The sequence below is a fragment of the Cherax quadricarinatus genome, chromosome 29, assembly GCF_038502225.1.
Source record: "Cherax quadricarinatus isolate ZL_2023a chromosome 29, ASM3850222v1, whole genome shotgun sequence".
NCBI classification, from domain to species: Eukaryota; Metazoa; Arthropoda; class Malacostraca; order Decapoda; family Parastacidae; genus Cherax; species Cherax quadricarinatus.
In genome coordinates this window covers 6,437,283-6,461,682 of record NC_091320.1, presented here as the reverse complement: position 1 = coordinate 6,461,682, position 24,400 = coordinate 6,437,283, and the positions used below count along the sequence as shown (strand labels likewise).

The 24,400-nt window shown below is 41.7% G+C and overlaps 1 protein-coding gene across 1 annotated transcript; it reads right to left on the bottom strand.

The window, feature by feature from the left end:
* Positions 1–8,798: 8,798 nt before the first annotated feature.
* Positions 8,799–24,119, bottom strand: LOC128688825 (putative defense protein 3). Its single transcript, XM_053776813.2, has 4 exons — positions 23,923–24,119; positions 23,397–23,533; positions 20,383–20,471; positions 8,799–11,427 (listed from the first exon to the last, which is right to left on the bottom strand). Exons 1-4 carry the CDS (start codon positions 24,113–24,115, stop codon positions 11,361–11,363), a joined length of 486 nt encoding a protein of 161 aa, XP_053632788.1. The 5' UTR covers positions 24,116–24,119; the 3' UTR covers positions 8,799–11,360.
* Positions 24,120–24,400: the final 281 nt, after the last annotated feature.

Below are 24,400 nucleotides of genomic sequence, written 5' to 3'. Positions count from 1 at the left end.
ATTATTATGACGTTTCGCCCATAAGTGGTTTCTTCAGTCCAATACAGAGAACTGAAAGCAGAGTAAATGTGGTAGGGTGGAGGTCAGTTGCAAGGAGAGCGGGTGCATAAAATTGTATTGTTAAGACTCTGAACGACGATGTTTATGTAAATTATCTTCCTTGATGTTAAGGTGCATCATACCACGTATCTAGTGGTCTTTGCTATTTCTGTAACAAAGACATTTTTAAAGCTGTTTGTACGGCAGGCGTATTTATGATAATTTATGCAGATATATGTCTCAATCTGTTCCTTCCACATTTTTTCCTCGCATCCTTCCCTTGGTGCGGAATAAGCTCCAGCTCTGGATACAACTTGAGGGTTGCTTGCTGGTTAAATCTATAAAGGTAGGTGACAGCGACTACTCTCACACTGCGCTTAGAGAAGGCCAGAGAATTTTATAAATGGTATATAATGTCGACAAGATGACGAGAAAGACAGATGTGTCTACCTCTTCATTTTCCACTCTTCTTCTCTGTATTGGACTGAAAAAGTCACTGGCTGGAGAAACATTTCCACAATAAGATTCCTAAATATTACACAAGTGTTGCAGTCATCAATTGTAGGTTTTCCTAACCATTTATACAATATCTGTCAGACGCAGCAACGTCTTGGTATCTAGATACAGAGAATTCTTCAGTGCTTGTCTACCCAACAGGCATCACCTACTTCCAATATTATTTTTTCCACTGGTGACGCCGCCTCCAACTTCTCTACTTCACCTGTCTGCAGGATACAAGCCCCTTCTCCACGCAGTTGCTGTACCTCAGTCAAGATTGATGGACTGAATACATAGACTCCAGGCTAAGGGACTGATTACCTCAGTCTCCTCCTCATCTTTCACTGTTCTTTTCTCTATTTGAATGATGAAGCCACTGGCTGACGAAACGCATCCACAGTCTCATTTATCACCTTGTCGATATTTCAAATTTTTCATGTAATATTTGTGTCAGACAGTTGAAAGTCAGTTGCCGCTGGTTTTGAGAATACAGAGTTTATTGCCCAGCATGGAACACCACTCAGAACTGAAGAGTATATTAAACAATCTTAGCTAGAATGTTCTCAATGCCTTTTTGACGGTTATCCAGAAAAAAATTACATTCAGTGCATTAATAATATTCCAATAGGTAGAGATTAGATTTTGCCACCGAAGTGGAAAAATAATAATAATAATAATAATAATAATAATAATAATAATAATAATAATAATAATAAACAATAATAATAATAATAATAATAATAATAATAATAATAGTAATAATAAAATATGCTGCTCAGAATTCCCACTGGCACGTCAGAGAATTTTTCAGAAAATTGTGGCCAATTTGGAGAAGGTTTCAAAAACGATTTATCGCATGTGTAGTGATGCTTCCCCTGTGGTGATGCTTCCCCTGTGGTGATGCTCCCCCTGTGGTGAAGCTTTTCCTGTGGTGATGCTTCCCATGTGGTGATGCTCCCCCTGTGGTGAAGCTTTTCCTGTGGTGATGCTTCCCCTGTGGTGATGCTATTCCTGTAGTGATGCTCCACTGTGGTGATGCTTTTCCTGTGGTGATGCTTTTTCTGTGGTGATGCTTCTCCTGTGGTGATGCTTCCCCTGTGGTGATGCTTTTCCTGTGGCGATGCTTTTTCTGTGGTGATGCTTTTCCTGTAGTGATGCTCCCCCCTGTGGTGATGCTTTTCCTGTGGTGATGCTTTTTCTGTGGTGATGCTTTTCCTGCGGTGATGCTCCCCCCTGTGGTGATGCTTTTCCTGTGGTGATGCTTTTTCTGTGGTGATGCTTTTCCTGTGGTGATGCTCCCCCCTGTGGTGATGCTTTTCCTGTGGTGATGCTTTTTCTGTGGTGATGCTTTTCCTGTGGTGATGCTCCCCCTGTGGTGATGCTTTTTCTGTGGTGATGCTTTTCCTGTGGTGATGCTTCTCCTGTGGTGATGCTTTCCCTGTTGTGATGCTTCCCTCGTGGAGATGTTATACCTGCGGTGCTTTCCCTCTGATGATGCTTCCCATGTGGGGATGCTGTCCCTGTGGTGATGCTTTCCCTAAGGTGATGCTTCCCCTGTGGTGATGCTTCTCCTGTGGTGATGCTTTCCCTGTGGTGATGCTGCCCACGTGGTGATGCAATCCTTGCGGTGATGCTGTCCCTGTGGTGATGCTTCCCCTGTGATGATGCGTCCCCTGTGGTAATGCATCACCTTTTGTGATGCTTTCCCTTTGGTGTTGCTTTCCCTGTGGTGATGCTGTCACTGTGATGATTCTATCCCTGTGGTGATGTTTTCCCTAAGGTGATGCTTCCCCTGTGGTGATGTGTTTCCTGTGGTGATGCTTTCCCTGTGGTGATGCTTCCCCTGTGATGAAGCTTCCTCTGTGATGATGCTTCCCCTGTGGTGATGTTGTCCCTGTGGTGATGCTTCCCACGTGGGGTTGCTATCCCTGTGGTGATGCTTTCCCTCTGGTGATGCTTACTACGTAGTGATGCTACCCCTGTGGTGATGCTTTTTCAGTGGTCATGGCACCCCTGTGGTGATGCTTCCCCTGCGGTGATGCTTAATCTGTGGTGATGCTTCCCTTGCGGTGACGCTTTCCCTCTGGTGATGCTTTCCCTTGTGGTGATGCTTCCCACGTGGTGATGCTTTATCTGTGGTGTTGGTTCTCCTGTGGTGATGCTTCCCCTGTGGTGATGCTTCCCCTGTGGTGATGCTTCCCCTGCATTAATGCTTCCCCTGTGGTGATGCTTTTCCTGTGGTAATGCTTCCCCTGTGGTGATGCTTTTCCTGTGGTGATGCTTTCCCTAAGGTGATGCTTCCCCTGTGGTTATGCTTCTTCTCTGGTGATGCTTCCCATGTGGTGATGCTTCTTCTGTGGTGATGCTTCCCATGTGGTGATGCTTTCCCTGTGGTGATGCTTCCCACGTGGTGGTGCTTTCCCTCTGGTGCTGGTTCTCCTGTGGTGATGCTTCCCCTGTGGTGATGTTTCCCTTGTGGTGATGCTTCCCACGTGGTGATGTTTTCCCTGTGGTGTTGGTTCTCCTGTGGTGATGCTTCCCCTGTGGTGATGCTTCCCCTGTGGTGATGCTTCCCTTGCATTAATGCTTTCCACGTGGTAATGCTACCCCTGTGGTGATGATTCCTCTGTGGTGATGCTTCCCCTGTGGTGATGCTTCCCCTGTGGTGATGCTTCCCTTGCATTAATGCTTTCCACGTGGTAATGCTACCCCTGTGGTGATGATTCCTCTGTGGAGATGCTTCCCCTGTGGTGATGCTTCTTCTGTGGTGATGCTTCCCATGTGGTGATGCTTTCCCTGTGGTGATGCTTCTTCTGTGGTGATGCTTCCCATGTGGTGATGCTTTCCCTGTGGTGATGCTTTCCCTGTGGTGATGCTTTCCCTGTGGTGATGCTTTCCCTGTGGTGATGCTTTCTCTGTGGTGATGCTTTCCCTGTGGTGATGCTTTCCCTGTGGTGATGCTTCCCATGTGGTGATGCTTCTTCTGTGGTGATGCTTCCCATGTGGTGATGCTTTCCCTGTGGTGATGCTTTCCCTGTGGTGATGCTTCTTCTGTGGTGATGCTTCTTCTGTGGTGATGCTTTCCCTGTGGTGATGCTTTCCCTGTGGTGATGCTTTCCCTGTGGTGATGCTTTCCCTGTGGTGATGCTTTCCCTGTGGTGATGCTTCCCATGTGGTGATGCTTCCTCTGTGGTGGTGCTTCCCATGTGGTGATGCTTCCTCTGTGGTGATGCTGTCCCTGTTGAGATGCTTCCCCTGCAGTGACGCTTCCCCTGTGGTGCTATTTCCCCTGTGGTGATGCTTTCCCTGTGGTGATGCTTCCCTTGTGTTGATACCTACTCTGCGTTGATGCTTCCCCTGTGGTGATGTTTCTCCTGTGGTGATGCTTCCCCCGTGTTGATGCTTACCCTGTGGTGATGCTTTCCCTGGGGTGATCTTTACCCTAAGGTATGGTTTCCCTGTGATAATGCTTATCCTGGGGTGATGCTTACCCTTGGGCGATGCCCCCTGTGTGGCGATGCTTATCCTGGGGCGATGCTTACCATGGGGGTGATGCTTTTCCTTGGGTGATGCTTTCCCTGTAGTGATGCTGCCCTTGTGGTTATGGTTCCCCTGTGGTGATGTTCTCCCTGGTCTAATGCTTCCAATTGATGATGGTTTTCCTGTGGTGATGTCTTCCCTGTGATGATGGTTTCCCTGTGGTGATGTCTCCCTGAGGTAATGCTTCCCTGTAGTGATGTCTCTCCCCTGGGGTAATAATTACCTGTAGTGATGTCTTTCCCCTGGGACAATGCTTTTCCCTGAGGCGATGCATTCCCTATGGTGACGATTTCTCTGTGGTGATGCTTCCCCTGTGGTGATGCTTCCCCTGTGGTGATGCTTCCCCTGTGGTGATGCTTCCCCTGTGGTGATGCTTTCCCTCTGGTAATGCTTCATCTGTGCTGATACTTACCCATGGGTGATGCTTCCCTGTAGTGATGTCTCTCTCCCCTGTGGTAATGTTTTCCTTGTGGTGATGTTTTCCCTGTGGTGATACTTCCCCTGTGGTGGTGTGTTCCCTGCTGTGATGCTTTGCCTGTTGTGGTGCTTTCCCTGTGGTGATGCTTCCCCAGTGGTGGTGCTTTCCCTGGGGTGAAGCTTTCTCCGCGGTGATGCTTCCCCTGTGGTGATGCGTTCCCTAGGATGATACTTTCTCTGTGGTGATGCTTCCCCTTTGGTAATGCTTTCCTTGTGGTGGTGCTTTCCCTGTGGTGATGTTTCCCCTGTGGTGATGCTTTCCCTGTGGTGATGCTTTCCCTGTGGTGATGCTTTCCCTGTGGTAATGTTTCCCTTGTAGTGATGCTTTCCCTGTGGTGACGCTTCCCCTGTGGTAATGCTTCCCTTGTGGTGATGCTTTCCCTGTAGTGATGTCTCCCCCGCGGTGATGTTTCCTCGTGGCCATAATCACCCTGGGATAATGTGTCACTCTATATGTACCTTCCCTGGGCTAATGTTTCAGATTGGCTATGTCTCCCCTGGGATAATGCTTCCGTGTAGGGATGTTTATCATTGTATGGTGCTTTCTCCTGGGTTGATGCTTTTAATCTGGTGATGCATTCCATAAAGGTGATGTCCCCTGGGGTGATGCGTTGTCTACGGTGATGCTTCCCCTGGGATGATGCTTTCCTCCGAGATGATGTTGCCCTCGGATGCTGTTACTAAGATAACGTCCTCTTTTTAATGAATTTTTCTTGGAATGATACCTTCCCCTGAGGTGTTGATGACCCTGGGGTTAGGCTTTACCTGCATTGGGATTTTACTTCCCCTTTACTGATGCTTCACTCAAGCTGTTTCCCCGGGGTTGATGCTTCCTCTGGGGTTGATGTTTCCGCTGGCCAGATACTTCCTTGATTTATGCTTCCCCTGGGGTGATGCTTTTACTTGAGTGCTGCTTCCCCTGGGGGTGATGCTTCCCTTAGGATGATGTTTGCCCTGCGTTTATGCTTTCCTCGGGTTGGTGCTTTTACTGGGGTTGTACTTTCACTGGGGTGTTTTTTCTAGGGTGATGCTTTCCCTGGGAGGTGTTCTCCTCTTGAGGTGTTTTCTCTGGGGGGTGTTTCCCTAGGGTGGTGCTTTCCCAGGGGTGATGTTCTGCCTCTGGAAGTGCTTTCCCTGGAGTAATGCTTTCACTGAGGAGCTTTCTCTTCAGCGCTGCTTTCACTTTCCTTTGGGTGGTGCTTTCCCTGGGGAGATTCTTTTCCTGGAGTGGTGCTTTCTCTGCGGTGGTGCTTTCACTGGGGAGGTGCTTTCGCTGGGGTGGTGCTTTCACTGGGGAGGTGCTTTCGCTAGGGTGGTGCTTTCCCTGGGATAGTGCTTTTCCTGGGATGATGTTTTCCCTGGGTTGGTGCTTTCCCAGGAGAGGTGTTTTCCCTTGGGTGGTGCTTTCCCTGGAGAGGTGTTTTCTCTGGGGTGGTGCTTTCCCTGGAGGGGTGTTTTCCCTGGGTTGGTGCTTCCCTGGAGAGGTGTTTTCCCTGGGTGGTGCTTCCCTGGAGAGGTATTTTCCCTGGGGTGGTGCTTTCCCTGGAGAGGTGTTTTCTCTGGGGTGGTGCTTTCCCTGGAGAGGTGTTTTCCCTGGGTTGGTGCTTCCCTGGAGAGGTATTTTCCCTGGGGTGGTGCTTTCCCTGGAGAGGTGTTTTGCCTGGGGTGGTGCTTTCCCTGGAGAGGTGTTTTCCCTGGGTGGTGCTTTCCCTGGAGAGGTGTTTTCCCTGAGGTGGTGCTTTCCCTGGAGAGGTGTTTTCCCTGGGGGTGGTGCTTTCCCTGGAGAGGTGTTTTCCCTGGGTGGTGCTTTCCCTGGAGAGGTGTTTTCCCTGGGGTGGTGCTTTCCCTGGAGAGGTGTTTTCCCTGGGGTGGTGCTTTCCCTGGAGAGGTGCTTTCCCTGGAGAGGTGTTTTCCCTGCGGTGGTACTTTCCCTGGGAAAGTGCCTTCCCTTAACACAGCTGCACCTTGAATACGTCCTTCGCAGTGGCTTGTCTTACGTCCCCACACAGCTGTAACAGTTCAGATATAACAAGTGTTAAGACATACCCTAACATCATATGATCCAGCATATCAGGTATACGTTGCCAGCGTCGTATGTGTTGGGACCCATTTGACATCTGGTGAGATCACTGATCTTACCTGGGGTGGGAGGTTTGATCGCCCATGGCGGCAAATTTCTTAATTATCCTGGTCCTGATTACTGCAGTACGTGGTGTCCTGGACAGTGTAAGAAGACAGGGTTTACTTGGTCTCGTGTAGCTGGAGCCGTGACATCACCGTGGCGTCTGGATGATGATATCCGACAGCTTGTTTCAAGATATGATGGGTGTTCCCTGATGAATCACGAGGACGTCTACACTTCTGTTTGTCGGTCAGTTACGTTGAACGCCGTTTCAGAATATTGTGGACAGTTCATGGTACACTATCCTTCTAGTTCACTGCAGTGTTCAGCTACAATGTTCAATACACAGTACACTCGTCGACTCGCTTCAGCGTTACTAGTCATCACTATTACTTGTTCATAAGATCAACTCGTGAATGTATAATTTGTCCGTGGTTAATGTGCCACAGCAGGAACAATTCATAACGATGCTCCGCTTGGCAGAGTTACGTAATTCGCGTTTTAAAGCATTATATCTGCCTCAGTTCTCCCTGAGAGTTATTAAGGGCTCTATAGAGTTATTGCCACTGATTTCTACATTTCAATGCAGCGTGGACTCGTCCCGGTGACTCTCTGCGACTAGTTTTTCTTCTACTCTACAATTGATGCGTAATTACACATAACTACGCACAACTACGCTGCACTGGACGTCCCACGCCCTTTGGCGTGAAAACGCTGACGCTAGCGTCAGCGTTTGGGATGTTGCTTTCCCTTGGATGGTGTTTTCCTTTGGGTGATGCCTTCTCCTTGGAGGTGTTTTCCCCTGGGATGGTGCTTTCCTTGGGGTGGTGCTTTCTCTTGTGAGGCTTTTTTCCTGGGGTAATTCTTTCCTTGCGGTGGTGCTTTCCGTGGGATGATGCTTTCCCTGGGGTTAGGATTTCTCTGAGGTAATGCTTTCCCTGGGGTGATGCTTTCCTCAGGGTTATGTTTTCTCTGGAGTGATGCTTCCCAAATATTGTTTCCCTTTGGGTGATACTTCCCCTGGGGGGGTGTTACTTTGAAGTGACACTTTTCCAGGTGTAACAGGCCCTCTTGATAACTTGTTCCCAGGGTAACGCCTTCCTAAATAACACATTCGTAGTATAACGAGTTTTCCATGGTAACGCATATTCCCGAGTAACTCATTCCCTTGGGTTACGCTTCCCTTGGGATAACGCATCCCCCAGAGTGAAGAGTCCCCTGAAGTAACATTTCCCGAGGTAACGCGTATACTCGGGTGATGAGCCCCCAGGGTAACGCATTCCCGTGATAATGCCTTCTAGGGTGACGCTCCCCCTTGCATAATGTGTCCCTGGGTGTATAGCTCCTCAGGGTTACAAGTCCCTGAGGTATCGCCCCCTCACCCCCGGGTATCACAGCGTTCAGACCAGTACCTTTTCATAGATGACTGAAACCGTCATACCCTGGCAAGAAAGCGAATAAATAAATGCATCAACACACTCGATTTTTTTCGCCATGAGAATATTTTCCACCTGTCTCTGGTCACCTGGAACTTTCTTATAGACACTGATATTCCAGTGGTAAACGTTTAGCATGCCTATTTCCAATACCAAAATGCGAATGTTAAGCTTTATGAAAGCAATATACGTGTTTTCAGGGAGACCCAGAAAATACAGGGAAGCAAAATGAGCCATCAATATCTCTTTTAAAAACAATAAACTCTGCATTACCGTCGTTTATTTAATATTTTATTTTCTGTACATGAAATGGAAAAAAAACGCACCAATAGAATGGCGTAATGTTTATACTGTGGTGATAGCAGCAGCAGCAAAACATTGATCCGACACCACACAACAGTACTGGATGGCTTTGGATAGCGTCGAGTCGTCCTTTATGGCGCGCATTGCGGCTCTTTTGTATGCTTATGGTCTATTGTAGCAGCAAAGGTTGAATAGTATATATGAACAGGAGATTTACACACTACTGGCAATGGATTTCCTAAATGTTTTTATTTTAAACTTTTACGTTTCACTGTGTTGCAAGACGTGATAACAGTTCTTAATATGCTGTGATGTACTGTAAGAGTGGATACTCATCACGAAGATTATATCAATATCTTCGGGATTTCCTCCACCGCAGAACATTCAAAATTCTTATTATCATAAACCTAAACAAAGGTCACCAACATTTAACATTAAATTTTATTTAGGAGAGAAGAGAGGAGTACAGGACATGAAATAGCAATACTAAGACATTCAAAAAACTTATATTACAGTCTCTGATTAAGATAACTGTTGGCCCACCATATATCTACACTAATACATAATAAGAACAAAATGTATTTTGGTCACAGTGACCCCAACTCCTTAACAAGCCTTCAACTGTAGCCCATCATCCTAAAGTGATTCAGAGGCAGTACTTTAACAACCTTAAGATGCCCAAGAGCTAGAAGTCAACTGTCAAATATACATCAAGTGTGAGGACAATGTGTAAGGACATGAAGTTGGAGCTCATAGTCCTCCATTGCAGCCAATCTTTCATTCATGACAGTATGGTACTAAGGTATGTAGTCACAGCAATGTAGGAACATAGGACATGTTATTCCCTGACATTTCAGGTTTATAGAACGTGAATCTGTGCATCAGCTTGGGGCCGTCAATATCCCAGGGAATTTATACAAAGTTCCAGTATATTTTACATCTAATGTGCAAAAGAAGACATATTACAGATGAAATGTTAACTCAGGAGGTTTATATGAAGCTACTGAGCTGTGGGATTTTTTTAGGTATGTTACAGTTGATGCCGCTGACATGAACATGAACAGAAGTGCTGTTTTCCAAGCTTCCCTTTTCGAGTTGACCTGAAGCTCTGGTTCTTGATGTTTTAATATTACAACTTGTGTGTGTCTCTTGAGTGACGTAAGAATGAGGCGATTGGACTCGGAGAAAACTTCTCACAGAACGTTTAGCGGCTCAAACACACTGTTATTATTATATTCACGGGGAAAAGCTAAACCCATGAGGGTGATACTCATCACCCTGAAACGGATGTTGTTTATAAAAACGACAGTGTGAGAGGAAGAAAATAAATTTCACTACATGCATTTCAAAACTGAAGTTAACTAGATGACAAATTACAGGTAGAAGTGTTTGAGGTTCAAGAGCTGGAGATCAACGCCCTCTACACGAATACGATATTTCATTTAACACTTTGTTGAGTTGGAGCTTTTAACACAAACGCAGCCAAAATATATAAACAGTTACATGAAAATAGGCTTGACATATCCGTAGAGTTTTATGACTAATATAATTATAATATTTATAGGTCTGACATTTTCCTGGCAGAATAACAATGCGAATATTCCTCTAGCACAGTGGTTCCCAAACTGGGGGAAATTACCCCCTGGGGGTAATTTAACCATTTTTGGGGGGTAATGGAGGGGTGACAGAAAAAAAGTTATGAATTCTGAAAATCTAGAAAAGAATGCGGTACCCGGTATGAGGATTATTGTTAACTTTGTCTTAGTATATAAAGTTGTAAAGTAAACCTATTATAAGTAATAAAGTTAAACCAAATAACAATAAACATCAAAAACTATTAGTATTAGAAAAGAATAAATATATAGCTAAGTGTGTGGAAACCCAAAAGTATTTTGACAAGTATGCTTCAGGGCAAAAGTCACTCAGTAGCCCAGATCGACCTGTCCAGTACACGTCACTCACTTCCTGAGGCTGCCTCTATTTCACACTGTCAATTTATCTGTGAGCATCAGCCGAGGTAGACATAAGCTAGTATGTATGTGTACTGCCCTGTGCAGTATATAGTTAGTATTTACCCACTGTTACTGTGAATTTGTAGCTATTATTAATTTTATATATAATGTACGTGGGGTTCTTACGTTTTCAATGGTTTTGCTAGGATTAGCAGAGTATGCGAGGCTGTATACGTTCACGTTTAGCCATATATATCAATAATAACAACATTTTGTGAAAGGGGTAACATGCTTTATGTGGCATGTTAAATTGGGTAACAAGCTGAAAAAGTTTGGGAACCACTGCTCTAGCGAGTCTAGCAAGATATATCAACGTTAACAGTTATCTCCTGAAAACCTTGGAGGGTGAAAACAATCGATAACCGATTTAGGTATTGACTTTTGGGGAATACCTAATTAACAGATCAAAAATTTTTCTGGAATTAACAAGGAATATTAAATTAGAAGCAAAGGTCTAAACAAATTAGAGTAAAGAAAACGTCGATGGGGAGGAAGGGTTAGTAACCCAGGAAACCCTAAGAAAGTCGGTCATTGTGGCTTATTTGTATTGCCATCATGTTTTTAGGTATTCCCCAGAATGCGAACCACAACAGTCAGCTAATTCTTTAGTATTTATTTACTGCTGGGTAACATGGACAGCAGGTGGTAGGAGACACGTGTGTCCCGCCTCGTATTGGCTATTGTTGGGTAGCAGTGCTAAGGGACGGAGAAAAAAGGGATGACTTGATTCAGTGAAGTACTCAGAGAGGACGTCAACCCAGTTAGTGGCCTTAGAACTATTACCTCGCCATATTAAATGTGGGAATCAGAGAGGACACTCATCTTAGTGGCAGTATGGCCCATTCAGGTTGCTAGACGGTGTGTGGGTCAGACAGTTGGCTCATTCAGGTTGCTAGACGGTGTGTGGGTCAGACAGTTGGCTCATTCAGGGTGCTAGACGGTGAGTGGGTCAGACAGCAGGTTCACCCAGTAGGTCGTGTAGGACTCGACCACAGTCGCCCTGACATCAAATATGTCACTTTTTATAAATAACTGAAACTAGATTTATCCAGTAACTCTCTCTCTCACACACACACACACACACACACATATATATATATATATATATATATATATATATATATATATATATATATATATATATATATATATATATATATTATATATATAAATATATATATATATATATATATATATATATATATATATATATATATATATATATATATATATGTATATATGCCGTGCCGAATATGTAAAACTGGTCAATTAGCAAGAACTCATTTAAAATTAAGTCCTTTCTAAAATTTTCTCTTATACATTTAAAGATATATTTTTTTCATTAATGTTGATGTAAAAATTTATAATTTTGCACCAAAAGAATCTTAGAAAACTTACCTAACCTTATTATAACAAGAACAATTTATTTTAGCATAACCCAACTAAATATATTTTAGATTTGTTTACAATAATTTAATACTAAACAAAAACAATGAAATATATTTTTTCGTTAGGTTCAGAATGATTTTGGCGAAATTATTGCATAAACAAATTTTCACTTGTCCTATATGGCAAGATGAGCGTTGCTATTTAAGCCAAGATCTCAAGTTCTGCCTATTCGGCACGACATATATATATATATATATATATATATATATATATATATATATATATATATATATATATATATATATATATATATATATATATATAGTAATAGTAGGTTGGTAGATAACCGCCCAGGGAGGTACTACCGTCCTGCCAAGTGAGTGTAAAACGGAAAACTGTAATTGTTTTACATGATGGTAGGATTTCTGGTGTCTTTTTTCTGTCTCATAAACATGCAAGATTTCAGGTATGTCTTGCTACTTCTACTTACACTTAGGTCACACTACACATATATGTACATGTTTGTTTATACACAGTCATCTGAGTTTTCTTTGATTTTATCTTAATAGTTCTTGGTCTTATTAATTTTCCTTTTATATCCATGGGGAAGTGGAATAAGAATCTTTCCTCCGTAAGCCATGCGTGTTGTAAAAGTCAACTAAAATGCCGGGAACAATGGGCTAGTAACCCCTTTTCCTGTAAAGATTACTAAAAAGAATAAGAAGAAAAATGTCAAAGTGGGAAGTCCGAATGTGCGTGGATGTTGTGTGAATCATAAGAAAGAGATGATTGTGGACGTTATGAATGAGAAGAAGCTGGATGTCCTGGCTTTAAGCGAAACAAAGTTGAAGGGGGTGGGAGAGTTTCAGTGGAGAGGAATAAATGGGATTAGGTCAGGGGTTTCAAATAGAGTTAGAGCTAAAGAAGGAGTAGCAATAATGTTGAAGGATAAGTTATGGCAGGAAAAGAGGGACTATAAATGTATTAATTCAAGGATTATGTGGAGTAAAATAAAGGTTGGATGTGAAAAGTGGGTTATAGTAAGCGTATACGCTTACTATACCTTGAGAAGAGAGAAGTGTAGAGGAGAGAGAGAGAGATTTTGGGAAATGTTGAGTGAATGCGTGGGGAGTTTTGAACCAAGTGTGAGAGTAATGGTGTTTGGGGATTTCAATGGTAAAGTGGGCAAGAATGTTATGGAGGGAGTAGTAGGTAAATTTGGGGTGCCAGGGGTAAATGAAAATGGGGAGCTTTTAATTGAGCTATGTGTAGAAAGAGGTTTAGTAATAAGTAATACATATTTTATGAAGAAGAGGATAAATAAATATACAAGGTATGATATAGCACGTAATGAAAGTAGTTTGTTAGATTATGCATTGTTGGATAAAAGGTTGATGGGTAGGCTCCAGGATGTACACGTTTATAGAGGGGCAACTGATACATCGGATCATTATTTAGTTGTAGCTACAGTTAGAGTAAGAGGTAGATGGGAAAAGAGGAAAATGGCAACAACAAGTAAGGGGAAGGTGAAAGTGTATAAACTAAGGGACGAGGAAGTTCGGGTGAGATATAAGCAACTATTGGCAGAAAGGTGGGCATGTGCAAGTATGAGCAGTGGGGGGGTTGAAGAATGTTTGAATAGTTTTAGAAATGCAGTATTAGAATGTGGGGCAGAAGTTTGTGGTTATAGGAGGGTGGGTGCAGGAGGAAAGAGGAGTGCTTGGTAGAATGATGAATTAAAGGTTGTGATAAAAGAGAAAAAGTTAGCTTATGAGAGGTTTTTACAAAGCAGAAGTGTTACAAGAAGAGTAGAGTATATGGAGAGTAAAAGAAAGGTGAAGAGAGTGGTGAGAGAGCGCAAAAGGAGAGCAGATGATAGAGTGGGAGAGGCACTGTCAAGAAATTTTAATTAAAATAAGAACAAAAATTTGGAGGGAGTTAAACAAGTTAAGAAAGCCTAGAGAACAAATGGATTTGTCAGTTAAAAGCAGAGTAGTGGAGTTAGTAGATGGGAAGATGGAGGTTTTGGGCAGATGGTGAGAATATTTTCAGGAACTTTTAAATGTCGACGAAGAAAGGGAGGCGGTAATTTCATGCACTGGACAGGGAGTGAAGAAGAACAGGATGTGAGTGTGGGGAAGGTGCATGAGGCATTACGTAGAATGAAAGGGGATAAAGCAGCTGGAACTGACGGGATCATGACAGAAATGTTAAAAGCAGGGGGGGATATAGTGTTGGAGTGGTTGGTATTTTTGCTTAATAAATGTATGAAAGAGGAGAAGGCACCTAGAGATTGGTGGAGAGCGTGTATAGTCCCTTTATATAAAGGGAAGGGGGAAAAAGAGATTGTAAAAATTATAGAAGAATAAGTTTACTGAGTATACCAGGAAAAGTGTACGGTAGGGTTATAATTGAAAGAATTAGAGGTAAGACAGAATGAAGGATTGCGGATGAGCAAGGAGGTTTTAGAGTGGGTAGGGGATGTGTAGATCAAGTGTTTACATTGAAGCATATATGTGAACAGTATTTAGATAAAGGTAGGAAAGTTTTTATTGCATTTATGGTTTTATAAAAGGCATATGATAGAGTGGATATGGGAGCAATGTGGCAGAAGTTGCAAGTATATGGAATAGGTGGTAAGTTACTAAATGCTGTAAAGAGTTGTTATGAGGATAGTGAGGCTCAGGTTAGGGTGTGTAGAGGAGAGGGAGACTACTTCCTGGTAAAAGTAGGTCTTAGACAGGGATGTGTAATGTCACCATGGTTGTTTAATATATTTATAGATGGGGTTGTAAAAGAAGTAAATGCTAGGGAGTTCAGGAGAGGGGTGGGATTAAATTATGGGGGATCAAATACAAAATGGGAATTGACACAGAAACTTTTTGCTGATGATACTGTGCTTATGGGAGATACTAAAGAAAAATTTCAAAGGTTAGTGGATGAGTTTGGGAGTGTGTGTAAAGGTAGAAAGTTGGAAGTGAACATAGAAAGGAGTAAGGTGATGAGGGTATCAAATGATTTAGTTAAAGAAAAATTGGATATCAAATTGGGGAGGAGGAGTATGGACGAAGTGAATGTTTTCAGATACTTGGGAGTTGACGTGTCGGCGGATGGATTTATGAAGGATGAGGTTAATCATAGAATTAATGAGGAAAAAAGGTGAGTGGTGCGTTGAGGTATATGTGGAGTCAAAAAAAGTTATCTATGGAGGCAAAGAAGGGAATGTATGAAAGTATAGTAGCACCAACACTCTTATATGGATGTGAAGCTTGGGTGGTAAATGCAGCAGCGAGGAGGCGGTTGGAGGCAGTGGAGATGTCCTGTCTAAGGGCAATGTGTGGTGTTAATATTATGCAGAAAATTCGAAGTGTGGAAATTAGGAGGTGTGGAGTTAATAAAAGTATTAGTCAGAGAGCTGAAGAGGGGTTGTTGAGGTGGTTTGGTCATTTAGAAAGAATGGATCAAAGTAGAATGACATAGAGAGCATTAAAATCTGTAGGGGAAGGAAGGCGGGGTAAGGGTCGTCCTCGAATAGGTTGGAAGGATGGGGTAAGGGAGGTTTTGTGGGCGAGGGGCTTGGACTTCCAGCAAGCGTGCGAGAGCGTGTTCGATAGGAGTGAATTGAGACGAGTGGCATTTGGGACCTGACGATCTGTTGGAGTGTGAGCAGGGTAATATTTAGTGAAGAGATTCAGGGAACCCGGTTATTTTTATATAACCGGACTTGAGTCCTGGAAATGGGAAGTACAATGAGGGGTTTGGGATATTGGCAGTTTGGAAGGATATGTTGTGTATCTTTATACGTATATGCTTCTAAGCTGTTGTGTTCTGAGCACCTCTGCAAAAACAGTGATTATGTGTGAATATATATATATATATATATATATATATATATATATATATATATATATATATATATATATATATATATATATATATATATATATATATCAACAAGTCGGCCGTCTCCCACCGAGGCAGGGTGACCCAAAAAAAGAAAGAAAATCCCAAAAAAGAAAATACTTTCATCATCATTCAACACTTTCACCTCACTCACACATAATCACTGTTTTCGCAGAGGTGCTCAGAACACAACAGTTTAGAAGCATATACGTATAAAGATACACAACATATCCCTCCAAACTGCTAATATCCCAAACCCCTCCTTTAGAGTGCAGGCATTGTACTTCCCATTTCCAGGACTCAAGTCCGGCTATATAAAAATAACTGGTTTCCCTGAATCCCTTCACTAAATATTACCCTGCTCACACTCCAACAGATCGTCAGGTCCCAAATACCATTCGTCTCCATTTTCTCCTATCTAACACGCTCACGCACGCTTGCTGGAAGTCCAAGCCTCTCGCCCACAAAACCTCCTTTATCCCCTCTCTCCAACCATTTCGAGGACGACCCCTACCCCGCCTTCCTTCCCCTATAGATTTATATGCTTTCCATGTCATTCTACTTTGATCCATTCTCTCTAAATGACCAAACCACCTCAACAACCCCTCTTCTACCCTCTGACTAATACTTTTATTAACTCCACACCTTTTCCTAATTTCCACACTCCGAATTTTCTGCATAATATTTACACCACACATTGCCCTTATATATATATATATATATGTATATATATATATATATATATATATATATATATATATATATATATATATATATATATATATATATTGTAGGTAGTAGGTTGGTAGACAGCAACCGCCCAGGGAGGTACTGCCGTCCTGCCAAGTGAGTGTAAAACGGAAGCCTGTAATTGTTTTACACGATGGTAGGATTGCTGGTGTCTTTTTTTTCTGTCTCAGATACATGCAAGATTTCAGATACGTCTTGCTACTTCTACTTACACTTAGGTCACATTACACATACATGTACAAGCATATATATATACACCCCTTTGGGTTTTCTTCTATTTTCTTTCTAGTTTTTGTTCTTGTTTATTTCCTCTTACCTCCATGGGGAAGTGGAACAGAATTCTTTCTCCATAAGCTGTGCGTTTTGTAAGAGGCGACTAAAATGCCGGGGGCAAGGGGCTAGTAACCCCTTCTCCTGTATATATTTCTTAATGTAAAAGGAGAAACTTTCGTTTTTCTTTTTGGGCCACCCCGCCTCGGTGGGATACGGCCGGTGTGTTGAAAGAAAAATATATATATATATATATATATATATATATATATATATATATATATATATATATATATATATATATATATACAGGACAAGCCACGGGGGTGGAAATCTTTAGCTACAGTACTTTCACACTTCTCAGTGCGTTATCAGGAGCTGTGCAGTGTTGCAAGGGAGCAACCAAAGCAGGGAGAGAGGCCTCTCTGAGAATAGCGTAGGTGTCACCGTCCACGGTTCCCTTAAACTGGGTTAGTGATCGGTGCCAACCCCACCCTATCATTCCCCTGCTCCCCATATCTTATAATTTCATACTTGACATCTCAGAAACCCTCCTACCCCATATGGAAGGTAGGGGGATGATAGTAGGGTGGGGTTGGCACCGACCACTAACCCAGTCTAAGGGTAACTGTGGACGGTGGCCATCTTATCATTGCAGATGCCTCCCCTCCCGTTAAATGAGTTTATGTTAATGAGCCCTGTTTCCTTTACACAAAAGTCTCCCCTCTATACGTTAGGGTTTTCTCTCGTCATTTAAAGGGCACGTTGTCCTGTGGAGGTATATAATTGCCAGTGACTCCTGTGTCGTAGAGAATATAAATATACGTATTTAAAGTTATTGCTGTCATAGCGGAATATGACTGAATTTATTATTATTCCTACGTTAATTTCGTTTAGGTTACAATATCAATGCTTGTGGGATTTTTCTTATGTTATAATGTTCATCCTTCTGGCTGTTGTGCCTGTGGGCACTTCCGGAACATTCTCCCCTCTCCCTCTCTCACTCCAGTGAAGTGGTCCCCTGGGAACGTATTCGCTTGGAAACCCTCCTTTTTTCTGCAATTTTGCATCCTCCTGATGTGTTGATTGCAACACGAAAGGCCTAGAGCTATCATTCTACCTCCCCCCCCCGTGGTTGTTTTGCACCTTGTTTCGCTTGGTTTGTGATGTTTGCTTAATATATATATATATATATATATATATATATATATATATATATATATATATATATATATATATATATATATATATATATATATATATATATGCAAAACAACCACTGTGAAAGAATAGAGAAATTCCAAGCGCTATCGTGATTACTTACATTATCAAGTTCCTTGATAATGTGAGTAGTCACGAAAGCGCTTGGAACTTCTCTATTCTTTCACAGTGGTTGTTTTGCATATTCTGAAATCACCTGTTTACTGTGATCTTATTGCATATATATATATATATATATATATATATATATATATATATATATATATATATATATATATATATATATATATATATATAAACACTGATCTCTGGCTGAGGGAGACAAACCTACGAACCTTGGAACAAGGTACGCAGTGCGTACCTTGTTCCAAGGTTCGTAGGTTCGAGTCTCCTTCAGCCAGAGATTAGTGTTTGTGTATATTTAAAAGTCCTTAGTACCTAGCACTCAAAGAATAATACCAGTGAGGTGCAATTAATAGAGCAGCTAAGAAATTTTGAGAATAAAGTATACACGAAATGTCTTGTTTTGAGTATCGATATATTCCCACCAACAATATTGGTGGTGGGTATATATGGGGACTCAAAACAAGAAATCTGGTGTATACTTTACTGATATGTATAGTACACTTACAGATATGTATAGTATTTATAAAAGGTTTAATAGATACCAGAATATGTTTGGTTTAACGAGAAAGAGTGCAAGAATGAGTACAATATGATGCATCCGTACAGAGGAGAGAAGTCTCTTACATGTTAATCAGCTTAAAAGGTGTGAGGACCTAAAGCTCAGAATGGACCCTAGCTACAAAGTAAGCTACCTGGGAGCCCTCCTCATCACTCTGACTGGCTGACTTACACAACTGGTAGTTGTACCAGCTAAAAGCCATAGTGCTTGAAGCTTATTATAATTAGTATTGTAGAATTGTGGTTACATGTGATGCACGCCAAATGTAATGACGTACTCAGCATGTTCCGTATTTATTAAATTGCCTGTCAACGTTTTGGTATAAAATGGATCACCATCATCAGGATTCATTTTCGGAACATGATTTAACTATGTACAAATCAAAACAAATCACTGAAAATACAATTAAACAGCGAAAGATGAGAAGTTTAAAATGAGGTAAACAAAGTGGTAAGATAACGTTTTTCTGACGTGTCAAACGTTATTATCCAAGACAAACCAAAACACTGAAAATCAATAGAAAATTAAGAGGGTAAACTAAAATTATTTCAGGGTGACTAAGTTAATATGCAAGTCTAAGTTAATATGTTAGTTGAGTGAAGTGGTTTGGCCAGAGAAGTAATTCTCCTATATGCTAATCCCCACTAGGTTCACTAGTGTTAAAATTAGAACAAGTTTGTTTAATTCGATATTTGAGGACGAAAGGGTAAGACAGAATCCTTAAAAGTGAAATAGCTTCCAATAACAATTTGAATTTATAGTGGAGATATCTATTTCCAGCTATATGGAACACTTCTTCCAAATATTACATCACAAAAGCCTGTAAAAAACGAATTTTAGTATAGCAATCATCCTTAAAAACTGCAACTAAAGTAATTATAGCTGAGAATTTTCCAAGAATTATTTCATTATTTTCTGAAATAACTGAAGTGGATATCTGCTGCTTAAGAATAAATTATGGAATAATTTAATTTTAATGTCACAAGCAGATCTTCTTATGGCGAGTTTAGTTTTTATTCTGACTTGTCTTTGATAATAATGGCTTGAGAAATGTGAGACAAACATGGTCTCTTTCCTGGTTCGTTTACTTACTCGCATTTTCAGTGGCCTGTTCTGGTTGGCACATTGTTGTCATGTTCCAGAAATGAAACCTGAAACATTCATGTGCTATTGAAATGTTAACAACATAACATTTGTGAAGAGGTTCTGGAAGAGGGACGTAGAGTACTTGCACTCTGAAGAAAGGGTGGGGATGTTTTGGTTCGGAGAATCATTTAAACAGATATCAGCGCACTTCTGGGAAGACAGCTATTAAAAGAGTGATGGTGAATGTGTTACCTTTTCTTTTTGAGTCACCGTATATGCGTATATTATTTAATCGCTGTCTTACCAGAATAATATTGGCATCACAGTTCAGACGAACCTCCGAGCTGCAACATCGTCACCCCTCCCTGAAGTGCAGACAATGTGCTTACCACCTCCAGGACGCCAGTAAATCTCAATGGTGTCCCTGAATATCTTCATATTACCTCCAACAGCTTGTCAAGTCATAAAATCCATTTGTCTCCAAAGCCTCTCCGAGCCTCTTTTACCCCCTCCCACCAATCCATCCCTGGATGACCCCTACCCCACCTTTCCACCCCATATTGAAATACCGTTAGTCACTGAATTCTGTTCCAGCCTCTCTCAGCACTCATAAACACCTCAGTAACTCCGCAGCTCTCTTGAATATATTACCTGAATTGCACCTGGCCTTTGAAGTCCTCAGGAACCCAGCTAGCCGTCACTTGTGTCTTAGGGTCACTGTTCTTGTGTTGCACCGCGGCCTGGAAAACACACCGTCAGTAAGCCTGCATCCAAATAGCATACAGCCGACATGAGTACAGAAAAGTGAGGCTGCAGATGAAGCTTGACTTGATAAAAACTCTTCAGAGTATAGAACATTGTTTCAATAAATGCTCGTTCTGCACCATGTCATTTTTCTCGTTTCAGTAAACTTACAATTTAGCTAAATACTATTCATAAAGAGGTAAAGATATTCTTCTCGTTAAGAAAACCGAAAGTGTTTCGTGAGGGAATGTTCGTCAAAAAATTAAACTCTTAGTGTTTAAGCATTAACGGTGCCATGTCCCGTGTTCAAGTTGAATACGGGTTATTAAATATTGAGTATTAAAAATGAAGCTACTGTTATTTTGTTCGTTATCAAACTGTAATTATCATTCCCGTAGTCACTAATCTGTGTCTTTCCTTGAATGTTTAGGTTCTATTTGGTTGGTTTATCGGACTTCAACCCTATCGACACAAGAAATAGGAGTTAGACAGGCACGTGTGATGTCACCTTGGGTGATGGGAGAGGTGAGGGATGAAAAGATAATGAACCTAATACGAAATGGGAGCTGTCACATTTGCTCTTTGCTGAATAGACAGTTCTTTTGGGAGATTCCGAAGAGAAGCTGCAAAGGATGAGGAAGGAGTGTTGTAGTGTATGTAAAAGAAGGGAATTAACAGCAAATATGGAAAATAACAAGGTGATGAGATTAGCGAAAAATCTTGGCAATGAAAGATTCGATATCAGATTGGAGGGAGTGAGTATGGAAGAAGTTAATGTTTTCAATTTTGGAAGTGGACGTGTCGACAGATGGGTCAGCGAAAGTAAAGAAACGAAAGGAAAAACGTGGATGGAATGTTGAGATATCCGTGGAAAGAAGGAAGTTCTTCTGTGAAGGCAAAAAGGAGAACGTACCAGAGTATACTTAGTATTGGTGTGAGGTATGGCCTTCAAGTATTGTAACGAGGAGGAGGTTAGAGGCTGTGGAGATGCCATGTTGGAAAGTAATGTGTGATGTAAATATTAGAGAGAATTCGAAGCTATAAAAATATTTCTATCCTTACCCATCTTACCAAAGACTCTGGTCATAAGAAGAAATAGAAGACTGTGTGTAGTTACCAAAGATATGCTTGAAAGGATGGAGGAGAGGCACTTAGAGCAGAACAAGATGACGAAGAGGACGTATAAATTTAGAGTAGAAGGAAGGAGTAGGAGTCATCCAAAAGAAGGATGGAATGAGGGGCTACAGAAGGTTTAGAACGCTAAGGATTAAGCATCCAGCATGCTTGTAAGTGTTAGTGGGAGTGGAAAGTAATGGTTTTAATGTTTAGACGTGCTGTTGGAGTGTGAGCAAGACAACATTTATGAACTTGAGTTATGAAGGTGAGGCAAAGGGATGTTACAGTACGAAGCCATTTGTGATATCTGTTCACTTTTTACAATACAGTGGAACCCCAGTTGTCGAATTTCATTCGTTTCAGATGTCGATTCGACGACCAAAATCGACAACAACCAAAGCAATTTTTCCCATAAAGAAATATGTAAATACAATTAATCCGTTTCAGACCCCAAATGGCAATATAATAACATATTAACAATGTACTAACAACTACATAAAACGTTTTATAAAATATATAGCACAGGGAAAGTGTAAAAACGAATACTAAATTAAAATTTAACTGAAATTCTCTGCAGAAAATGAAAATTAAACTTTCCCTTTCCTGTCAGAGAAGAGCTAATATTGTTTCTCTTCTTTGTCTCTCTTCACCACTAACATCTTGTTCTGGCTCACTGGTTCTTTGTCTCACTAAAAACCTGTCCAGTGAGGTTTGTTTCAGGCTGTTTTAACACTTGTTTAAACTGAGACATTACACTGTCATTGTTCATGAAAGAGAGATGGATGGCCACTGCTTTGTCTGGATGGCATTTTTCAGCAAACTACTGAACTTCACGCCATTTAGCCATTTTTTAGGGCATATCATCCCTTCCCTCCTCTTCCTCTGATGAGAGCTCCTCTGCTGTGATCTGTTGCTGCTCCTTCTGAAGCCCTACAAGTTCTTCTGTGGTGAGTTCAGTTCTATGATCCTCTTGCAACTCTTCCACAACATCTTCAGTCACCTCTAGGCTCATGGTCTTCCCCAGGAACACAATGTCTTCTACTAACTCAAGCTCATCTTCAAAGCCTTCAAAATCCCTGGCTGCCACAAAGTCAGGCCAGTTCCGTACACGCGAAAACTTGTCCGTCGACAACCAAGAGAAACCCAGACTTTTTTTTTTATCGGATACTTGTTCGAAAACCGATTTCTTCAACAAGTAATGTAATCGACAACCGAGGCTCGACTGTATAGCAAATGAATAAAAATGGTGGGTGGGTTTCCTGTTTTGGGTCATCGCTGTCTTGGGTCACCGCTGTCTTGGGTCACCTCTGTCTTGGGTCACTGCTCTCTTGGGTCACTGCTGTCTTGGGTCACCGCTATCTTGGGTCACCGCTGTCTTGGGTCACTGCTATCTTGGGTCACCACTGTCTTGGGTCACTGCTATCTTGGGTCACCGCTGTCTTGGGGTCAGCACTATCTTGGGTCACTGTTGTCTTGGGTCACTGCTATCTTGGGTCACCACTGTCTTGGGTCACTGCTATCTTGGGTCACCGCTGTCTTGGGGTCACCACTATCTTGGGTCACCGCTGTCTTGGTGTGAGAAGGCCGATGTAAAATATTTTCTTTGTTTAAAATTTGTCTTAAGCACTGTTTACAATAAGGGCTTCGCCTAAGCCACATATTTTATTTTTTACGACTCTAGGCCCACGTAATGTGAAAACTAAAGACTATATTTTATATGCACCTAAAAATGTTAAGTAAACTTAATTTTAATTAGAATGTTTGAGGCACGAGCAAAGAAACTATGATGGGAGGGTTATACTCACACCATCGTTAGTAGAACAGTCTATGATCCTCCCTGGTTTCTGTACCTTGATAAAGCGTCCCACACGCTCGCCCTTACTGTCCCTGGCTTGCAGCATGAAGCCCTTAAATTCCCTATTTTTCTCTCCGTAGAGCGTCACTGTGGAGCAAGGAAAATCATCAGGGCTCAGTTTGACCTTCCCCAAAGAAAAGGGAAAAATAGTGATGTATTTTGTTGTTGTTGTTGTTGATTTTTCATTTTGCACCAAACCTTGTACACCTGACCTAACTTTGCTAAAATATACGTAATGTCAAATTACTTAATTTATCAGACTGATTAATTTACTATTTCCCTTGGGGTAGGGAATGATAGGATTTTCCCATGATCTCAATTAGTTCTTGAACCAAAAATCAGTATCATCAGATCCTTTTGCTTAGTGCTTCATAGTGATTATAAAAATATAAACTGTGATAGATAATGTTTATATTTTCTGTCAACCTTAGTCTCTAGTGCTGTTAGATCTGATGTTCCAACACACAGTATCTCACCGTAGTAATAGTCATCCTTGGATGTGATGTGAATATGGAATGGAGACGGGACGGTCTGGGCGCCCAGAGACAGGTGTCCTGGTTGCATGGTGTCACAGGCTACAGCTACACTCACACTACTGAAGGCCTCCCCACCACCCATCATCATCGCTGCCGCCCACACACCTGCCACCCACAATGCTACCCAATCCATCTTCGTTGTCCTATATCATAAAAAAGTTCTGAAAGTTTTTATTTAGTGTTTAACATCAATATAAATTTTTTACAATGGTCTTGAGGGTACAAAGGTGTTAGTAAATTACGTAGATTTACAACGAGCACCAAAAAATATCTGTATTGCACATCTGTATTTGTTACTGACATTAAAAATTATCTTGTCAAATTCCAATTCCTGGTCAGTTGTTTAATAAGCTTTTTTTTTACCTACTTTTAGCATGTTATGTAAGAAGCTACAAGCTAACGGCACAGCCTCTGTAAC